We start from the raw sequence: 17,998 nt of genomic DNA, 5'->3' as shown, positions 1-17,998 counted from the left end.
GCGTATTTTTTCTCCTTTTGTCAATGTATTTGACCGTTTGTTTTTACTCATTTTTATCTGAAGCATATAGAACTTATCATGGTATATATCGCATATATATCATATATGATATATATGTTTCATAGAAAACATAGAAAACTGAAGTAGTCTAAATTTCGATAACTCATTTTTCATTCACAATTCTTCACAATCAAATTAGTTCATTTCCATCTCGAAGGGTATCTCTTTTCTTCTTTTAGTCATTCACTTTTAACTAAAGCATATCAAGCTTTTCTTATTTTGAAAAAACAGAATAGTTGTAATCTAAGCTTTGATAATTCCTTGCTTTCATATTCACAACATAATTGAGTGTAGACTCGACTTTCTTAGGCAACAGTTGTCACTGTTTGTTGTGCTTACTAATTTTGTTGATTAGTAGTATTCACACACATATTCACATTTCAGACGCATTCATTCATCACTCAGTACACTCGTATATTGCGTATACATAACATCTATGTATGTATGATTTGTTGTAACTAATTCTTAGTATTGCTAAAGGATTCAGTGTAAAGTGTAAATTGAGATATTTCTTTCTTATTTTCTCTTTTTTATGTTTTTTGTTTTGTTTTGTTTGTTAGATGTGGCCCCCTTTATATACTATATATAAATGATAGATCAGAGAGGCATATTAACCACAGAGTTATCTATACGTGTATAGATATAGATGTGTGTGTGTGTGTGTGTGTGTTGTATATTCTTATGTGTATATCGACTTGCACTTGCGACTTCGTAATCTTCTCTCACAATTTCAATTCAAACTAAATTTGTTGGTGACTTAAAAACAAAAGAGCAGGAGACTCTGACTAACAATGCAGTAGGTGTTGTTCTTCTATTGTGTGTAGGTGTGTTTATGTTGTGGGGAAATTGTCTCATTTCCCGCTGTCCAGAAGTGTGAATCTTTGCTCTACAATTGATATTTGGGATATTGCTGCCAGAGTTGCCAACGCGCCTGCAGCTGCTTCCACAGGCCACGCACAAAGCTGCCACCTCCACTTTCTTCTCCTCCATCAGCTTCCTTCACTTCTTCATCGCCTTCTTCTTCTCTTTCGCCACTTGCATCACTTGCTTCGTCTGCTTCCTTTCTGCCACTTCCACAGCCAACACACGCCAGTGCCTGCAGCAACTACTAAATCTTGCCGGGACTCTCCTGCCTCGCACTGTAACGCGGCTCAGTGGGCATCAGTGTGTCAGTCACCAGCTCGTTAGGTGCCTCCAGCAATCCTTTGGCATGCGCCGCTGCTGTGTCGCAGTCTGTGCGCCTTGAGATCAGCAGACGAATGTCTGTGTGCAGCGACAAACGACCCGAGCGAGATGTCTGGAATCTGTAAAAGGAAAGAACATTATTAGTAACGAATTTTTAATACAAAGATAGGAAAAATGGAATCTCTTTTATTTCAGACCCTGCATTGATAGGCTATATGTGTCTAAGACTAATGATTAGTAACGAATTTTTAAGTTTTCTTAGTACAAAGTTAAGAAAAATTAAATTCTTTTTAGAAAAGAGTTTTCCTAGTTCAAAGTTATGAAAAATGCGCGCGAGAAGAGGTGCAATAATATTGGGCAAGAACGAGCGATGAAACACTTCATGTTTTTTCATATACAATCGCTCAAAAATTGTCGGAGTGACAACGAAGCGATAAAGCAAAATATCAGTTTGCATTCTTGTTTCAACTCCCTCAGAGCGGATGTAGCTAGCTTCTCGTAAAGATCTCACTCTGCCATCTTCTCGCTACTCTTTACCTTTCTCGCTACTTGTTTCGCTTCTCGCTACTCGATCCGCTATTCACTTTGCCACTCGCTTTGCTACTCGCTTGCTTCTCGCTACTTGCTTCATCACTATCAGCGTAATATATTACTGGGAATGTCGGTAATTTTAGGAGCATTATTAGTATCCTATTTATATACATATATCGCTTGCTTATTATAAGATTAATTTTTAAGCTAATTATCTTAAAATTATCATTCCCTAAGGAATCTTTGCTGAGTCTTTAAGATCCCAATCGATTAATTATGAATTATTAATAAGATCAATTTTTTAAACTAAGAACTCGTCTTAAGTAAGAATTTTAATGTAAATTGATTAACTTTTCCTATATACAATTCATTCTGTGCTAATCTTAAGATCTTAAGAACTTCTTCTTAGACCTGATTGACTGACTTTTCCCACATATAATTTATGTTGTTATAATCTTATGATCTTAAAAACGTTTTCTTAGTACCGCAGAAATTGTAAATGCAGTCTTTTACCATTGTTCACAAAATGTAGCACAATTATTAATCAATAGCTAAACTCTGCGTTGTTGTTTATAATTACTAAGATCTTCATATTAGGAAGATATTTTAACACACAGATAGAGAAGTCTACATCCATCTCTCAACTGAAGTCGTACAACTTTAACCTGTTTCCTCCCTCGTTACTCTCTCAACTAACCTCAGGTGGATGGAGTAGCGCAATCGCTTCATCTGCTCGGCGCTGATAAAGTGTCCCAGCTTGCCGGTGGTGCTCGTCGCTGCCGTTGGACTTCCTGGCTCTCGCTCCCGTTCCTTCCTCGTCCGTTGCGGCAACGGATTAAGCGAAGCGGCTGCGGTGCAAGCATCGATGTCGGGGAGCAGCTCCTCGGCAAGAATGCGCTGGCGAATGAAGGTGCGATGCAGAGGTGGCATATCGTGCATGTCGTAGGGAATGACAAACATGCGCACCACGGTGCCCATGGGATTCAACAGCGTTGCCTGCACAGTCCCCGAACGGGGCACAAAGTAACCCTTGCGTGGCAAGCGAATCTCGCACTGAAAACAGAAAGTGTTAAGCAAAGCAGAGAAAAGGATTTCATCACCACAACTCACCAGGTAAGGCGTGCTAAGCGTCTCGCCGTGCAGTTCGTAGAAGTACGACGAGGCCGGAATGGTCAGCTGTGTGGGACAAAAGCCACCCGAGGCGCCCAGCTGCAGACGAAAGCCAGCGACTTCGATCTTCGGTAGCAGACGCTTCTGGAGCAACGATTCCTCCAGATTCCCAAGCAAAGGTCGCCCCGTGAACTGTGAAGCGAGGCGAGCACGCGACTTGAGCGGCGAGCCCGCCGGACTGCACATTCCCGACTCGAGATCCTCATCGGACAGCTGCTCATCGGAACCGAGCGAACTGCGATCACTGCGATCGCTGAGATGTCGCGATCGTCGCTTGTAGAACGCCGCCTGCTTAGCGAAGCGAGGCGACACCGCCAAAGCGTTGGGCAACGTGGGTGCAGAGTAGGATTTTTGCACGGGCAAATTCCCTGCCTCGGGAGGCGTCAGCAGCGATTGCGAGTGCGCTTGACTGAGTGTTGAAGGCTCAAAGCAAAAGGCGAGACTGTTGTCAATGGCAATTGGAGCCGAGCTGCTGCTGCCGCTGCCACAAAAGATCGTCGTCAGATTGACTTTGGGCAACGCTTTGCGCAGCTGTGGCGACAACATTGGCGGTGGCGTCTCCCTGTCCAGCAACGTTGCTCCGCTGCAGTTCAATCGCAACTGATTCGGCAGCTTGGGCGGCTGCACTGTGAGTGGCGCCGTCAGGAACTCTTGCTGCTTGAGCGGCACATGACTGATGGGTGTCTTGAACTGCACCACGAGGCGTTCCTCCAGAGCAGCAGTTGTGGCGCTTCCTCCGCTTCCATTCACTGACAGCTCTGGCGGTGTTTTGCAACGTTCCTGCGGTGCATTCAACGAACAGCGTTCCAAATTGGGCGTCAGCTTGGTCGAAGAAGACTGCAAGAGAGTTGAATTGCAATTAGTAAAGTTCTCAACTTAAAATAAGCAAGAAAGTTAGGTACAAATATTGACTACACTAGACCCTTTACTTTTCATAGGTCCCTCGGACTTATTTCCCAAAAATGTTCCTATTATTGTTCAAGTATTTATTAGTTTATACAATTCTTTGACACTCTTTACCCAAAAGGGTAATTGTAAACTATAAATTTTGGTGGTCCAGGTTATCTCCTTATACCTTAGTAGTAAGTGGATTACACTTTACACTTTCTTCAATATATCGTTTACTTTCCATTTCTCTATTCTTAAAATGTGGATCACTCGAACTTATTTTCTATTCATTTTCCCATTAATGTTTCATAAATTATTAAAAGATCACTTTCTTGGACACTCTTCAATCAAAAGTCATATTGTAAACCACAAATTTCGTTGTTCGTCAGTCTTTACCCAAAACTTCCATTGTAAATTACATATTTTGGGTGTGGAGTTGTCCTTTTCTACCTTAGTAGACACTTTTTGCTCATTTGGAAATTGAAAGGTATTAATAGGGAATTTAATTAAGTATGCTGGACTGTTAAGTATATTGGCAACTTTGCATTATTGTTATTTCTAATATATTTATTATGAGATAGCTGTTAAACTCTGTGGATTAGATTAGATCAGCTTAATACCAATCAAATCTTTGGATTAGGATTTATTTTCTTGAGTTTAAATATCTAATGCCAATAAATAAGACAAGTTTGGGAGCTCGACTTTAAAGAAATTCAGGAACATTGCTATATTACTATTGTTCCTTTATTTGTGGTGCTTCCTTTTTTTATAAACTTTATGAGTAGTTAGTTAGATTTATGTACTCCAGCTTAAAAACCTCAATGATCTCAGTTACTGACCGCGAATGTCAAGAACTTTTTGAGCTTTTCTATATTCCCATTATTAGGACATTTTGTGAATAGGTTTTGGAACTAGGCTTTAGTTCTAAAGCTAACCTTAATATCTAATTGAATTATTTAAGATCGCCTTAAATTTCATTCTTTTCCGGGAAAGAAATAGCTAAAATATAAGCTACAAGCTGAAATCGTTAAATTCCTTTCTATTATTACAAGTTAGTTTATTTTAAGTTAGAAATTTTGAATCATCTTTAAATTTTTTGTATGATTGCTGCTAAGAAACCAACTAGAAGTCCAACAAGCTTGATTAAGATTGGTTTTTGACCACCAACAATCTTTATGGTCACTCTTAAGACTCTAGAACTGCTGAAATCTTAGCTTTTAACTTTTAAGTAAGCGGACAGACAGAACTCAGTACATAAATATGTGATTTTGTAGCTTTTCAGTCTTTCTTTCAGCCATTGCTCACCTGCTGCTGTTGCTGCTCCTGTTCCATGCTGTTGCTATCACTTGCATGTCCATTGCTCTCCCTGGCACTCTGCTGCTGTCCGTTGCTGAAGTTGTGCTGCGTCTTCTGTCGCTTGCACACCTGACAACCACTCGACGGCGCCGTCGATGGCTTGTGCTGATTGTTGTTCTGCTGCTGCTGCTGTTGCTGCTGTTGTTGTTGCTGCTGAACTGAATTGGAGGACGGCAATGGCTGCTTCAACTCTCGTCCAGCTTTGAGATCTTTGGGCGCGGTGGGTTTGCGATTCTTTGGCGTGCGCTGAATGGCTTGCAACAGCAGCTCGGCCTTGTTGCGCGGCGTGCCCACAATGAGATCAGAGCTGCTCAGGCTGCAGCTGGACATGTCATCCATTTCCGAGGCGCTCGTATCGTCGTCGTCATCATCTTTGTCGCCCTCTCCATGATGCTGTCCATTGCAATTGCAGTTGAGGCAGAGCAGCGTCTTCTCGCTGCCACATTGCTGGCAACTGCTCAGCGACGTTTGTGTGCCCGTCGAGATCATGGCGATGCCTTGGCGACGCGGCGTCGCCGCTGTCAGAGTCATGACCATGGCCACCTCGCTGCTGCTGCCCTCGTCCATGGCCTCCACTTGCTGCTCGGAGGGTTTGCGTTCGCGTTTCTTGTCGCGTCGCTGCATCCGCTTGCGATACTTTTGCAGCTGTCGCTCACGATGTCCGTCCAGCTCATCCGCTCCAGCTGCCGCATCCGCATCCAGATCCAAGTCCAGCTGCAGCTCCAACAACTCAGCTTGCTCGCGTTGCCGTTGCAAGTGTTTCGATTGCTGTTGCTGTTGTTGCTGCCTTTGCTTCGTGCTTGTTGCATACTTATCACAGCTGCTTGCGGCCGCATTGCTGTTGGCAATACGTGCCCCCAATCCCGTTGGCGTTGCCGCACACATTCCCCCGCCTCCTGTCGGTGTGCTCGCCTCTGGCTTTGCTCGACTTGTTGCCACCGACTGCTGCGGCGGCGGCGGTGTTGGTGTTGCCACATGTGGCAGACCGCCGTTGAAGCGTGGCAAACTCTTCACACACACCGCCACGCTAAAGTTCTCGGCAATGTTCACATGCGGAAAGTTGTGCACCGTCGCCTTGGCACTGAAGCCGCCATCGTTCTGCCCGTTTGTGGCATTCGCATCATGCGCTCGTATCCTGTAGAAGATGTTGAGACGCGGTCGTCGCATGACTCCGCCGCCTCCACCTCCTCCTCCTCCGAGCAGCGTTGACGTCGTCGTTGTCGTCGCCAGATCGCCGGCGTTGTTCGCACTCGAGCTGGCAAAGATCACGCGACCGCTGTCGTAAACAGAAGGATCACACTTGCGCAGCAGATCACACCAGGCCACAATCTGCGAGAAGTACAGCTGACTGCGGATGGCGCTGCACAGCGATGGCAGCGTCATCGTCGGCGGTGGCACTCTACAAAAGGTGGATCAAAACATTAGTTACAATTTAAAATAAGTATTTCGAATTGGTTTTCACTGGCACATATTTATACACTTTTTTGCAGATTATTGCAATACATCAAATTTGCAAAAATTCGTAACAACTTTGACCAACTACTCCTCATAAGGCTACATTATGGACTTTGGCTCTTAACAAATCACTTCACTTGTCTTGTTAAGGTGTAATTTTATGCTGTATGTTTTCTACACTTATAAATTCAATAAAAAAAGAACTTTCCACTAACTTGAGACCTTTCTATTCTTTTTTGTTAGAATCCTATGTAGAAGCCAATAAGTATACTTTGCTCTAAGACCTTTCTTTGTTACATTAAGATAAACTGTAATAGCATAAAATAGTTAAACTAATTAGGTTTAATAATGTACAACCATTACATATAAACTTTCCATTAGGTAAACCCATTTTGTTCTTTTAAAATTTGCACATTTAAAAGCTTTGTACATTTTCCTTATAGGTAGAATATAAGGTTTATAGTTTATAGGTTATAGTTTCTACCAGCACTCTCTTTTCTGTATATTCAATTTAGTATTTAATACTTGATTTAATATAATAAATAATATAGATAATGTTCTACCTCGAATGATCTCTTTGAGCTATGGCACTCTCTTTAATCTGGCAACGAACAGGAATTGCATCAAATTGATAAATAGATATTTTCTTTTCAATTCCTTTACTTAACAATGAACATACATTTAACAACATAATTTTTCTATAAACCTAATAAAAGTTCAATTCAACTTTAATAACTGAACATTAAATGCTCTACATTTAATAAGAACCTCTTTCCACTTTGTACATTTGCTTTATAATGTCAATTTTATAATCTTTTTTAATCAGATTATTTCACTTAGTGAAGGAAGAGCTTTAAAGTATGTTATAATATAATAAGTACATAGTTTTTACAAGTATTTACCACCGAGTGAAATAAATTTACAAAGTTTTAAAGTAATAAGTTAATTTGAAAGGAGATTTTAAAAACTCTATACATTTACCTAATACATTTAAAGCTCTTATTCCACTAAGTGAAAATAATCTGAATAAAAAATGTACATTTTTACATACTAATAATTACATAGGTAAATAATTCTACATACTTGTTAAAATGTACATTTTAAATTGAAATAAAAAGTCTAAACAAAAGTGTTTTAAATTAAATATGATAATGGATTTACATTTCAAAAATACTTGTCTATTCATTCACAGTTTATCTACATAGATTCCCACTTATCATTGAATCAACTACACATTAAGAAACATTCCGATTCCAAATTCTTGTTGTAAAATTATGCACCAATGGAAACGAGCAAAATGTTCAGCCACACTTACTTCTCCTTGCCACTGATGATCCACTGTTCGAGCAGTATCTTGTGGCCAGCGGGACCCAGATAAACCTCGATGCAAACGGGCTCCCGACGCGCCAGAATCGCCTCCATCTTCAGGCAATGCGCTCGCCAACGGGAACACTAGAAGAAAGCAGAGGAAGATTACAATGTAAACTAGGATTTTAATAGCATGCTACTTACGGTTATATTTACGTAAGACATATCACAGAAATGCTCCTCGGCATCGGGAGCATCGCCCTTGGCGAGCCCCATCTTCCTGAGGAACTGATCACAATGTGGCCCATGCTTGGGCCTCGCTGCGCAGCTGCTTCCAGCTGCGTCGCTGCTGGCAGTGGCAGTTGTTGATGTTGATGTTGCTGTTGCAGTTGTAGATGCTCCCAAACCATGTCCAACTCCCAAACCAGTTGCAGGTATAGCAACTCCTCCTCCGCCTCCTAAGCCACTGCGACTGCAATTGTAGTCCAGCAAACTGGCTGCACTCGATGTGGAGGCCAGGGCCAGGCTCAACGGACGCGTCTCGGCGGGCACAACGGGTCCGCCACGCAAACAGGTCGTTGCCAAGGATTGCAGCGAGTGGAGAATGTTGTCGGAGGCGGATCCCGGCGAGCTGGCCGCACTGGAACTATTCGTGGCAGTGCCAAGTGCAGCTGGCACAGCTCCGCCAGATCCACCGCCGCCTAGAGATGATGGTGCTCCTCCTCCAAGACCTGCTGCGCCTCCTAGACCACCTCCAAGACCTCCTCCTAGACCTGCCCGATTCAACATGACGCGTCGCACAATCTCAAAGTCGCCACGCTCCGCATTCAGCTCGTTGATGGCCAACGCCACCAACTCGGGTTCCACGCTCATGCTCTGCGCCGCCGGCGACAGCTGACGCAGCTGGCAAAGCTTCTGTGTCCAGCGTTGATGTGTCGCCTGACTGCTGTTGCTGCTGCTGTGGCTGTTGCTGTTGTGGCTGCCACTTGAGCCGTGTCCTGGGCCAAAAGGCGTGCGTGGCGTGCCGCTTGTCAAGGCATAAGGATTCGTTGTAATGTTGATGGCTGCCCGTGAGGTCGATGGGCGTGGCGAGAGGCGTCCACTGCCCACCATCAGTTGCTGTTGCTGCTGCTGTTGTTGCTGGAGTTGATACTCGTCGTCTGCTATGGGCCTGCCCTCCAGGATGAGAGAGGCCAGGCCCAGCACAATGGAGCTGTACATGTTCTGCTGTGCCGCAGCTGCTGCTGCTGTTGCTGTTGTTGCTGCCCCAGCAGCAGTTGCTGCTGCTCCGCCTGCCCCATTGTTGCCGCCTACAACAGCGGCTCCGTTCTGGGCGAGGCCAGCGGAGACGGGCGGCGAATTTGTCACGCTTGTGGGTATCATCTTGTCTCCTTCTTCTTCTTCTTGTTCTGCCTCCTCTTCTTCTTCTTCTTGCTGTTGTTGTTGTCCCCCTCTTTTTGGGTCTCCTCCTACACGTCTAGCTTAGACTGCTTCTTCTTCTTCCTGTTCGCCTGCTACTTCTTCGCGTAGATGTTGATTCGTCGTCCTCTTCGCACCTGCACCAGAAGTACGCTGCAAAGCGAAAGTTAGAATGGGAAAATATTAGTCAACAGAAAAAAATTTGACAAGTTGGAGTCGAATAAAGGATTAAAAGTCTACGGATAAAGGAGATTTATTTTAAACAAATTAATTAATCTTAATATTAACTCATAGTACGGAAACAAGTTGCGATGCGTAAATTTAACAAAAAAAAAATCACTTCATTTTTAACATTTAAAATTAAAATTCAATTAATACTTAAAATGAATGAACAAAAGTAATGCTTAAAACATTAAGGAACACAAATTTTTAGCATGCTCGCTCGAGTTTCGGCTTATAATGAAATAAGTAAATCAGGTTGAATCGAACCACCCGGTATGACCAAACGGTATGAGTGTGATCGATCTGAATGCAAGCAGCATAAATGCTGGTCTTTGCTGGTCACACAAAGGGTTCGATCGAAGAAAATCCTTACAAGCAAGAGTGATTGAAACTAAATGTTCGCTTTGAACACGTTTGCTTAAGATCAATCATTTTTGTTGAAGCAAAGTTTTGGTCACAAAAAATCCGTTTGATTAAAAAAATTATGATCGTTGCAGCTCTCTGACTCATACATTCAGATTATACTTCATCCAAATATTTGACAAATTGGAGCCTTTTTCTATCACTGACGGATAAAAGCCTACGCATTGGGGAATTTGTTTTTTTTTTTTATAATACTACATCTTAGTGATCTTTTAGCAATCAGATTATACTTCATCCTAATACTTGACAAATTGTTTGTTTATCCCTGACTTATAAAAAACTACGGATAAAACAGTTTTTTTTTTAAGTAACAATAATGTTCTTTTAGCATACTTTATAATCTCATATCATCAGATTATTCAACATTATAATATGTGTTTTTTTTTCTAAATATGTACATTTATTTATATTATATTTATATACTTTGTTTTTATAAATATGCTTAATTTGTCAAGATACCTTTACAGAATTCTTTTTACATACTCTATGCTTATTTAAGGGTGTTTTATGAACTTTATCCCATTTTTCCTTCATACTATATTACATACTTAAAAATTGATTTCTTAGTAATCTTCGAATTAGTTGATAATAATTTCTTTCACTTTAAATTGCTCAAAATATGTATCCTTCGCTTATTATTATAAGTAAACAAAAATAAAAATCGTATATCGTGTCTGTAATGATATAACATAAATTAGGCTTTGATATGAATATTTAAAGAAATACATATTCTTTTAAATATTTGAAAAATATATTTCTTAAACCCTTTTTTTATCCAGATATTATAAGAGAAGCCAAAAACTCTTTCGTTTATATTTCTGTTGTTCGGATAATTTCGGATAAACCTTATTTACACTATTATTATTAACATAGATATTTATTTAATTTAAAAGTATTGTATATAGTTTTCATTATCTTTCCTCATTCTTATATATATCTTTTATTCCTTATTTAAAAAGACGCAATATTCGCAAACTATTTAGAATAATTCCAAAGAGACAAAATCAATAAATTTGCAGCTGATTTCGCAATCATTTATTTATTTGGCTATTTAAGGGGCAAGTGTGTGCAACTATTGGGTATGTGATGGCATTGGGGCATGCCACATCGAATGTCAGCGTGGCCAGCTGTTGATGGGAACTAGGCCAGCTGTGTATGTGTGAGTGTGTGTGTGTGTGTATGTCTATGTGTGTGCAACACCCTGTATGTCAAATTGAATTATGCTTTGAAGGTCCCCATGGTATATATAGACAGTACATAGAATGCATACATAAGTATGTATGTGTGTATGTGCTTATGCTACAATTTACTTTGGCCTAGATCCTAACTGTTGTGGCATTTAAAAAGAATATGCAATTGGTTGTCTATTGACGGCGACGACGACGGCGACGTCGACACACTGACACGGCCTCAATGTGGCCCCAAAAAAGCAGGCAACCAGGTCGTTACTTAATCAGGCAGCTGTTGCCATGTCAGAGAGCCAAGCGAGAGCGAAAGAGACGCAACAAAACTTGTGCAATGTGCAATTTGGCGTTGCAACTTTTCACATGTTGCTAGCACACACTGATGTGACGTCATTGGGGGCGGCGAGAACAACACAGAACAACGAACAAGCCAAGCTTTTGCTTGGCAACAATCAAATTTTTGCGAAAAAAAGCTTCGAAGGTCAACGCCTATTGAATTGTTATTGCTCAAGTCGCGCTTGGCAACAAAATTGCATACTTGCATATGATTGATGTTTCAAACAGCTGTTTTGTGTTTTCATCAAGCAAGTGTTGCCAAGCGTTGGCAACATGTTTCCATCCACGACCAGCAACACCAACACAGAGAGCAAACCAAGCAAGAGAGCCAAACGTTAAGTCTCTCCCGCTCGCTCGTTCACTCTTTGTCTGGCTGCCTGTGAGTGGTGTGGTGGTGTGCTCAGCTTGTAAACATGTTTGTCTTTACTTTTGCTTTTGTTTTTGTGTTTCTTCTTGACCTGCATACACAATATATAACTAGCGCGCGAGACGTACTCAATGTACATACACATACACAACGCGGGAGAGAGGTGAGTATGTCTCCGTGTCTGTGTGTGTGTGTGCGCTGTTAGAAAACATATGATTTTTGTGTTGGCTGCGCCTCACAATCAGTTGGCAATGTTTGCTCACATGTATTTGGGAGTGTTGGCATGTGTGTGTGTGTATGTGAGCATTTTTGTTTATGGTTCGCTCGCACATACAAATACACTTGGCCCACAATAGACAAGCATTCACACACACATACATACATACACATATACAGCAACTACAAAATGAGGGCAAGCGAATGGAACGTAACAACAATAATAAACCACAACAGTCGTCGCAAGCAGCGAGCGGAGTTTAATAATATTTGATTACATTATCGCTGTTTCGCTTTTATTTTTTTATTTATGCATAACTTGCGTTTACTTTTAAATACACATACATACAAACGTATACATATTTAATACGTTGAATAGCGGTTCTTTTCGCAGATTGTTGATATGAATGTATGTATGTGTATGTATATATAGAATCTTAAGAAGCTTTGGCTCATGACGCGTATACGCAATGGAACGCCATGAGATAGGAACGTGGCAGTTAAATGAAAGTATCGAGTAGAGGGAATTGTTCAATAAGACGTATTAAAGTGAATGTCAGTCGCGTTAGTAACATAATTAATTGCACTTTTGGCATTTTCGTTTTTGTTTTGTTGTGAACTAATTTAATTTCGCTTCGGCCGACGCCGTCCTTGGCATGCTTTTGATTTTGCAATAATCATTTGAGTACACACTGGCAAATAATGTACCAACGTTTGTATGTATGTAAATCTATTTCTATGCATGTTTTTGTGTGTGGTTTATTTTCGCTGAGTGCGTTCTGCATTTAATGCGCTGCACATTGCAAAATTTGCATTTATATTTTGATTGCCGGGAACGCAAAAGCCAAACGACGTCAACGACGACGACGACGACTTTTGTCTGTCCGTCCGTAGCTGTGGTTCCGTTATGCAAATGTGCAAAAGGAAAACTGCAAACACACATACACACACCCTTAGAAACAATAGGCACAACAGTGAAAGGCAATTCACACAAAATGCATGCACATGCTTGGCTAGCTGCCCAACACCGCCGACAGATGGCGCTGCATTCAACTCACAACAGCAACAAAAAGAAAAGAAAATAGAAAAAAACCAGTTCACAATTGTTTATTTGAAACGCAACCAAATGTTGCAATTTTCGCCAAACAGCAAACAGCAACAGTAACCGCAACAAAAACAAGTTCCGCCGTCGCCTTTCGCTTAGTCGCTGCTTCCTTTGCTTTGGCTGCGATTATGAAATGCGGCGTCAAAGGCAATGCAGCGACGCTGACGTCGCACGTGATCCAACAACAAATGCAGTGTAAAAATCGCCAAAATAACTTTGAAGCGTGTCATTTCAATTCCAATGCGTCCCTCTCGATCCCTGTCTCTCTTTCATGCACTTCACTTGGAATGGTGGAATGCGTCATAAGCACAGCTAATTGAATGCTGATACATCAAGTGCATCTGTGTTAGTGAATTTGGCGCTTTTCATTCTGTTTTTCTGTGTGCGTTGTGTGTCATCCATATGCTCAAGGCGGAAGTGTGTTTCACAGCTGATTTCATAGTGCGCGTGTTACATCATGCTCACTACATCTGTCTCGCTCGCACACTCTCTCCCCACTTCACTTGACTGGCCAATTATTTATGCACGCCTGTGTGTGTGTGTGTGTGTTTGAGTGTGGATAGCATATGCCACGCAGATGACTTTGATTAGACAATAGAGCTTTTCAAATCGTTGTTGACCTCGTTGACGACCTTACAAACTGTGCTGCCCATGTTACAAAAGTGCCCATCTACATCGCTTTTCCCTCCCCCCTTCCGCCTCCTCTGCCATGCACCTTTTTTGCCTTTACTGCTGAGCGAGCACACAAAAGTGCCGCACCTTCTTCCGATATGGGTTCTGCCGCTCTCCCTCGTCATTCCACCTCTCTCGCCCCCTTGTTGGCCACTACACAAAAATATGTATTTTGTAAGTAGATATAGCAGGAACAAGAAAGGCCACGAGATAAGGCGCGACACTGTCTCCCCTCCTCTCCCTGTCCCTCTCACCAATACACGTGTTGTACATATTTCCCAGCTGAAGTCGTACAATTTTTTACAAACTATACCCGGGCAATTGCTGATGTGGTTGTGTGTGTGAGTGTGTGTGTGCCACATGTAACCATAACTCAAGGTTTCTCACACAAAATCATAATGGAATTAAATTCAAATCAAATTGCTACAACTGTTGGGGGCTATGTGCTCTACTAATAGTTGAAATATGCTGAGCTGGAATTCTCAATTTGAAAGCTTCACTTAGGGAATTTATTCTATTAAAAGCTTTTCCTATTGTGCATGCTAGAAGATAATTAATGTTATACGTATGTAGTTGTATTACTAAACCACATTATTTTAAAACAACTCAAAGTGATTTGCCTTTCAATTATTTTTTATAGTATATTCGATCTATTTTATTTAAAAAAAAAGAATTAATTTTAAGTTCAAATTCATAATTATTTCCTTTGTTTTTTGCTAATTTTTGTTGAATACAAAAAGTCGTAATAATTTATCTGTTAATTATACTTTGGCCTTTTATAAATATTTATTATTTGGCATAACCAGGTGTTGCTTTTACTTAATATGAAGCGATTAATGCACTTACCTCTTGCTACTTTGTTAAAAATCCATTATTTTTTAGCTTTGTTGCTGCAATTAGAATGAAAGAAAAAAATGTTGTTTAATTGCCAGTTAATAGGGTTTACTTATACATACATATGCATATAATGTATAGTTCGTGTTTAACTGTGTGTGTGTGTGTGTGTGTGTGTGCATACAGTGTACATAATGAGGCATTGTTTAGGCTCTATTATCTGTGCTCATTCAACGGCGAATAAATTATTTTCGTCAAACGTAATTTACAACAATGTTGCACAGGGACACCCTGTTTTTTTTTTTTTTTTGTACACAAAGAGTTACATGGCTTCTCGCTGTCCCTCTCTCACTCTCGCACTCTCAGTTTGTTACTCTCCCTACCTTACTTACACACTTACACTTGCTCACATGTGCGCAGTAAACGGAAAAGGCAAAAACAAAACCAAAAGATTAAATTGTAAACAAACGCAAGGCAGCAGCAGTGGAGTGAAGAAGAAGACAAAGTAGCGTTCACTCGTGCTCGTGCTCCGTTGCTCTTCCTCTTGCTTTTGTGTGTAACGTGAGCGCACGTGAGCGCGTCTCGCTTCCACAAATGGCAGCCTGGAGAGAAAGAGCGAGGTGCCAATACCAGGAAAGGACAACGACAACAACAAGCAGCAATCAGTGACAAGTGAGTGTGCGTTTGTGTGTGTGTATGTGTGTGTGTCGAGTGCGGGCAGCAATGCGTTTTATTTTTAGCCAAAAACAAAATTCTGCTGCTGCTGCGGCTGCTTTGCAAACCGAGAGCAAACTCAGAATTGACTTGAAAGATACAGACACACACGCATACATACATACATATGTATTTACGTGGGGAGTGCAAAAGCAAATGACCGCAAGGCAAAAAGAAGTGCCAATGTCTGCCTCCTTCCTCTGTTCATTTGACTCCATTTAGTCGTATATTTATATTTGTACTCTTAATTCGTTTGCACAGTTTCATTTAATTATGGCTTTCCATTCGCCATTTATACTGTGCATCTCCATCACATCTCATTTACATTGCCAACTGCGCACATAGTATAAAATTACACGACGCATTTCTTCGTTGAGTTTTTATCGCTCTTTTTCCCCCTCCCCAACACACGAAATAACCACCCAATTGTGTTTCGTGTCATGCCAAGACTGAGACTGCAAGAATTTTATGCAGATCGTTAGATGAATCGTCTTGTAGAATGCTTCTTGCATTGAGTCTGGTGTACGCGCCCTCTTAGCGCAACGCGTAATTTCCCTAGCGCCTACTTTTCTCGAACATGTGCAATTTTGTGTATCATTTGTCATTTGTTTTGTGAGTGTTGTACAAGAAAGTTGATTTTTTCCTGCGCGTCTTTTATAAAACAATAAGAGGTAAGTTGTTAATATTATTAAACTACTATTCTAATCTGATTTAAATTAAAAAATATATTTGTATTTGTATTTATATTTACAGTTTTGAGGACCACGAAAGAGCTACGTTGGATGATAAAAATAGAAACTAGAAGGCATTGTTCAGGGCGAAGAATATTGAAAACGGCGAAATAAATTAATTTTTGCTTTTAGCTATTATATTATTTAGTTATAAGTAAAACTGTTTAGATAATATTATATATAAATTTAAGTACTCATTGTATTAGTTTTAATAAATTTAATTTCAAGTATAATAAACATTTTATTTACTGCATATATTTTTGAGCGTATTTTTATTTTGCATATTCCGAACTACGCACTAGAATCTAAGCACAGATTTTCGGCAAGAGCTGCACCGCATATTTTCTACAAGAAACGTCGAGTACAAATTCTGCCAGCACAGCCGAGGGAAATTTAAATTTCCCTTTGGCAAGAATTTATACTCGACGAGTCTTGTAGATAATCAGTTCCGCATATACGGCAAAACGAAGTGAGTAAGTCTTTTCGCATCTTGTGTCTACACATGACGGGACTGGAAGAAAACTTGTATATTGTCTACGAATAAAACACAATCGGGCAACCAAATAACGAAGCGAAAGCCAAAACAAAATTCATTTCAATACACATGCAAACACACACACATGCTTGTGCATTTGTGTTAGTGCATGATAACAACAGCTGTTTGCTGTTTTGCTTTTCTGCTTTTATTTTTAGTCGTACATTTTATGCGATTTGCCCATTTTTGGGCATTGTCTTCTTATCTATTTACACTTGATGTACATACGTTTTAAAGGCTGTCATAAGTATTGTTGAAATTACACATGAATAAATTCGCATTTGATATTTAGAAATTAGATGACTTTCCAATTTTGAACCGGTTCATGCAATGAGCAGCAAAGCTTTCAGTTTACAAATGAATGCGAAGCTCATATTTAGCCTTGATTCTTCTTCTTGTTTCGCACAGCATGATGAAAAACTTGAAACGTCTGATGTTGCGCAACTGTGGCTGCGCTCTATTTAAAGTTCTTATCGTTAGACGACGACAACGACGTCGTCGTTGATGACGGGTTACACAAGGCCAGTTGTTGTTGTTGTAAGTGAGGCAGCTGTTAACTAAAGCTCTAACTAGCAAACTGCACGATGTGTTTCCTCTTGTTCACACCTGTGCCGTTACAGCTGTTTGTGAAACGAGTTGGCAGCGCCGCGCCTCAAATAGTAGTTGACAACTTGACAAACGATCCACGTTTCACGTGTGTGCCTAAGCGTTTGAGTGTGTGTGTGTGTCTCCCTCTCTCTAACGCCACAATTAGAAAATGTATGTCAATTATATTACACAGCAGAGTAAAAAAATAAAAATAAAACACCTAAGAGCGAGTATTTTTCCTGACTTCAATACATGTACACACTAATACCAATGCAAACTCACTCACTCACTCATTCTCTTGTCTATGCAATTCGAGGGAGTGGAGCGAGTAAGCGAACAATTCAGAGCGAAAGAGCGAGCGAACGATATTTGAATTGCTTTTTCTGTTATTTATTTGTTATACAAGCAAGCGCAACGCCAACGCTGAAGGGGGCGTCGCATAGTCTCCCAGAGTGCCTCTATCAATATATGAGTGTGTGTGTGTGTGTTTGTATGTGCGATCTGCAATTATTCAACTTTGACGCTGACTGCAAAGCTAAACACGAATACGTATAGAATAGGTGAGTGTGAGTGAGTGGGAGGGCAAGCTTATAAGCTTTGACTATTACGCTGTACGTTGCTGTGCTCGAGCATTACGTCACCAACACATGCGCAACGCACAGCTGAGTGCTCACAACGACGTCACACAACACAACGAAT

The 17,998-nt window shown here is 40.8% G+C and overlaps 1 protein-coding gene across 2 annotated transcripts in view; it reads right to left on the bottom strand.

Annotated features, from left to right (window-relative positions):
- Nucleotides 1-508: 508 nt before the first annotated feature.
- Nucleotides 509-17,998, bottom strand: part of LOC117572609 (uncharacterized) — a 31,297-nt gene continuing 13,807 nt past the window's right edge. For both annotated transcript variants that reach the window (XM_034255556.2, XM_034255555.2), the window contains exons 2-8: nucleotides 14,744-14,787; nucleotides 8,158-9,525; nucleotides 7,961-8,097; nucleotides 5,140-6,589; nucleotides 2,887-3,783; nucleotides 2,474-2,829; nucleotides 509-1,364 (exon numbers count right to left, since the gene is read on the bottom strand). In XM_034255556.2, the coding sequence (XP_034111447.1) occupies nucleotides 1,169-1,364; nucleotides 2,474-2,829; nucleotides 2,887-3,783; nucleotides 5,140-6,589; nucleotides 7,961-8,097; nucleotides 8,158-9,336 (4,215 nt within the window). In that variant the 5' untranslated portion in view covers nucleotides 9,337-9,525; nucleotides 14,744-14,787 and the 3' untranslated portion in view covers nucleotides 509-1,168. The remainder of the gene's footprint in view (nucleotides 1,365-2,473; nucleotides 2,830-2,886; nucleotides 3,784-5,139; nucleotides 6,590-7,960; nucleotides 8,098-8,157; nucleotides 9,526-14,743; nucleotides 14,788-17,998) is intronic.

This window comes from Drosophila albomicans, chromosome 3 (assembly GCF_009650485.2).
Source record: "Drosophila albomicans strain 15112-1751.03 chromosome 3, ASM965048v2, whole genome shotgun sequence".
Lineage (NCBI taxonomy): Eukaryota > Metazoa > Arthropoda > Insecta > Diptera > Drosophilidae > Drosophila > Drosophila albomicans.
This window is presented reverse-complemented; position numbering and strand designations above follow the sequence as displayed.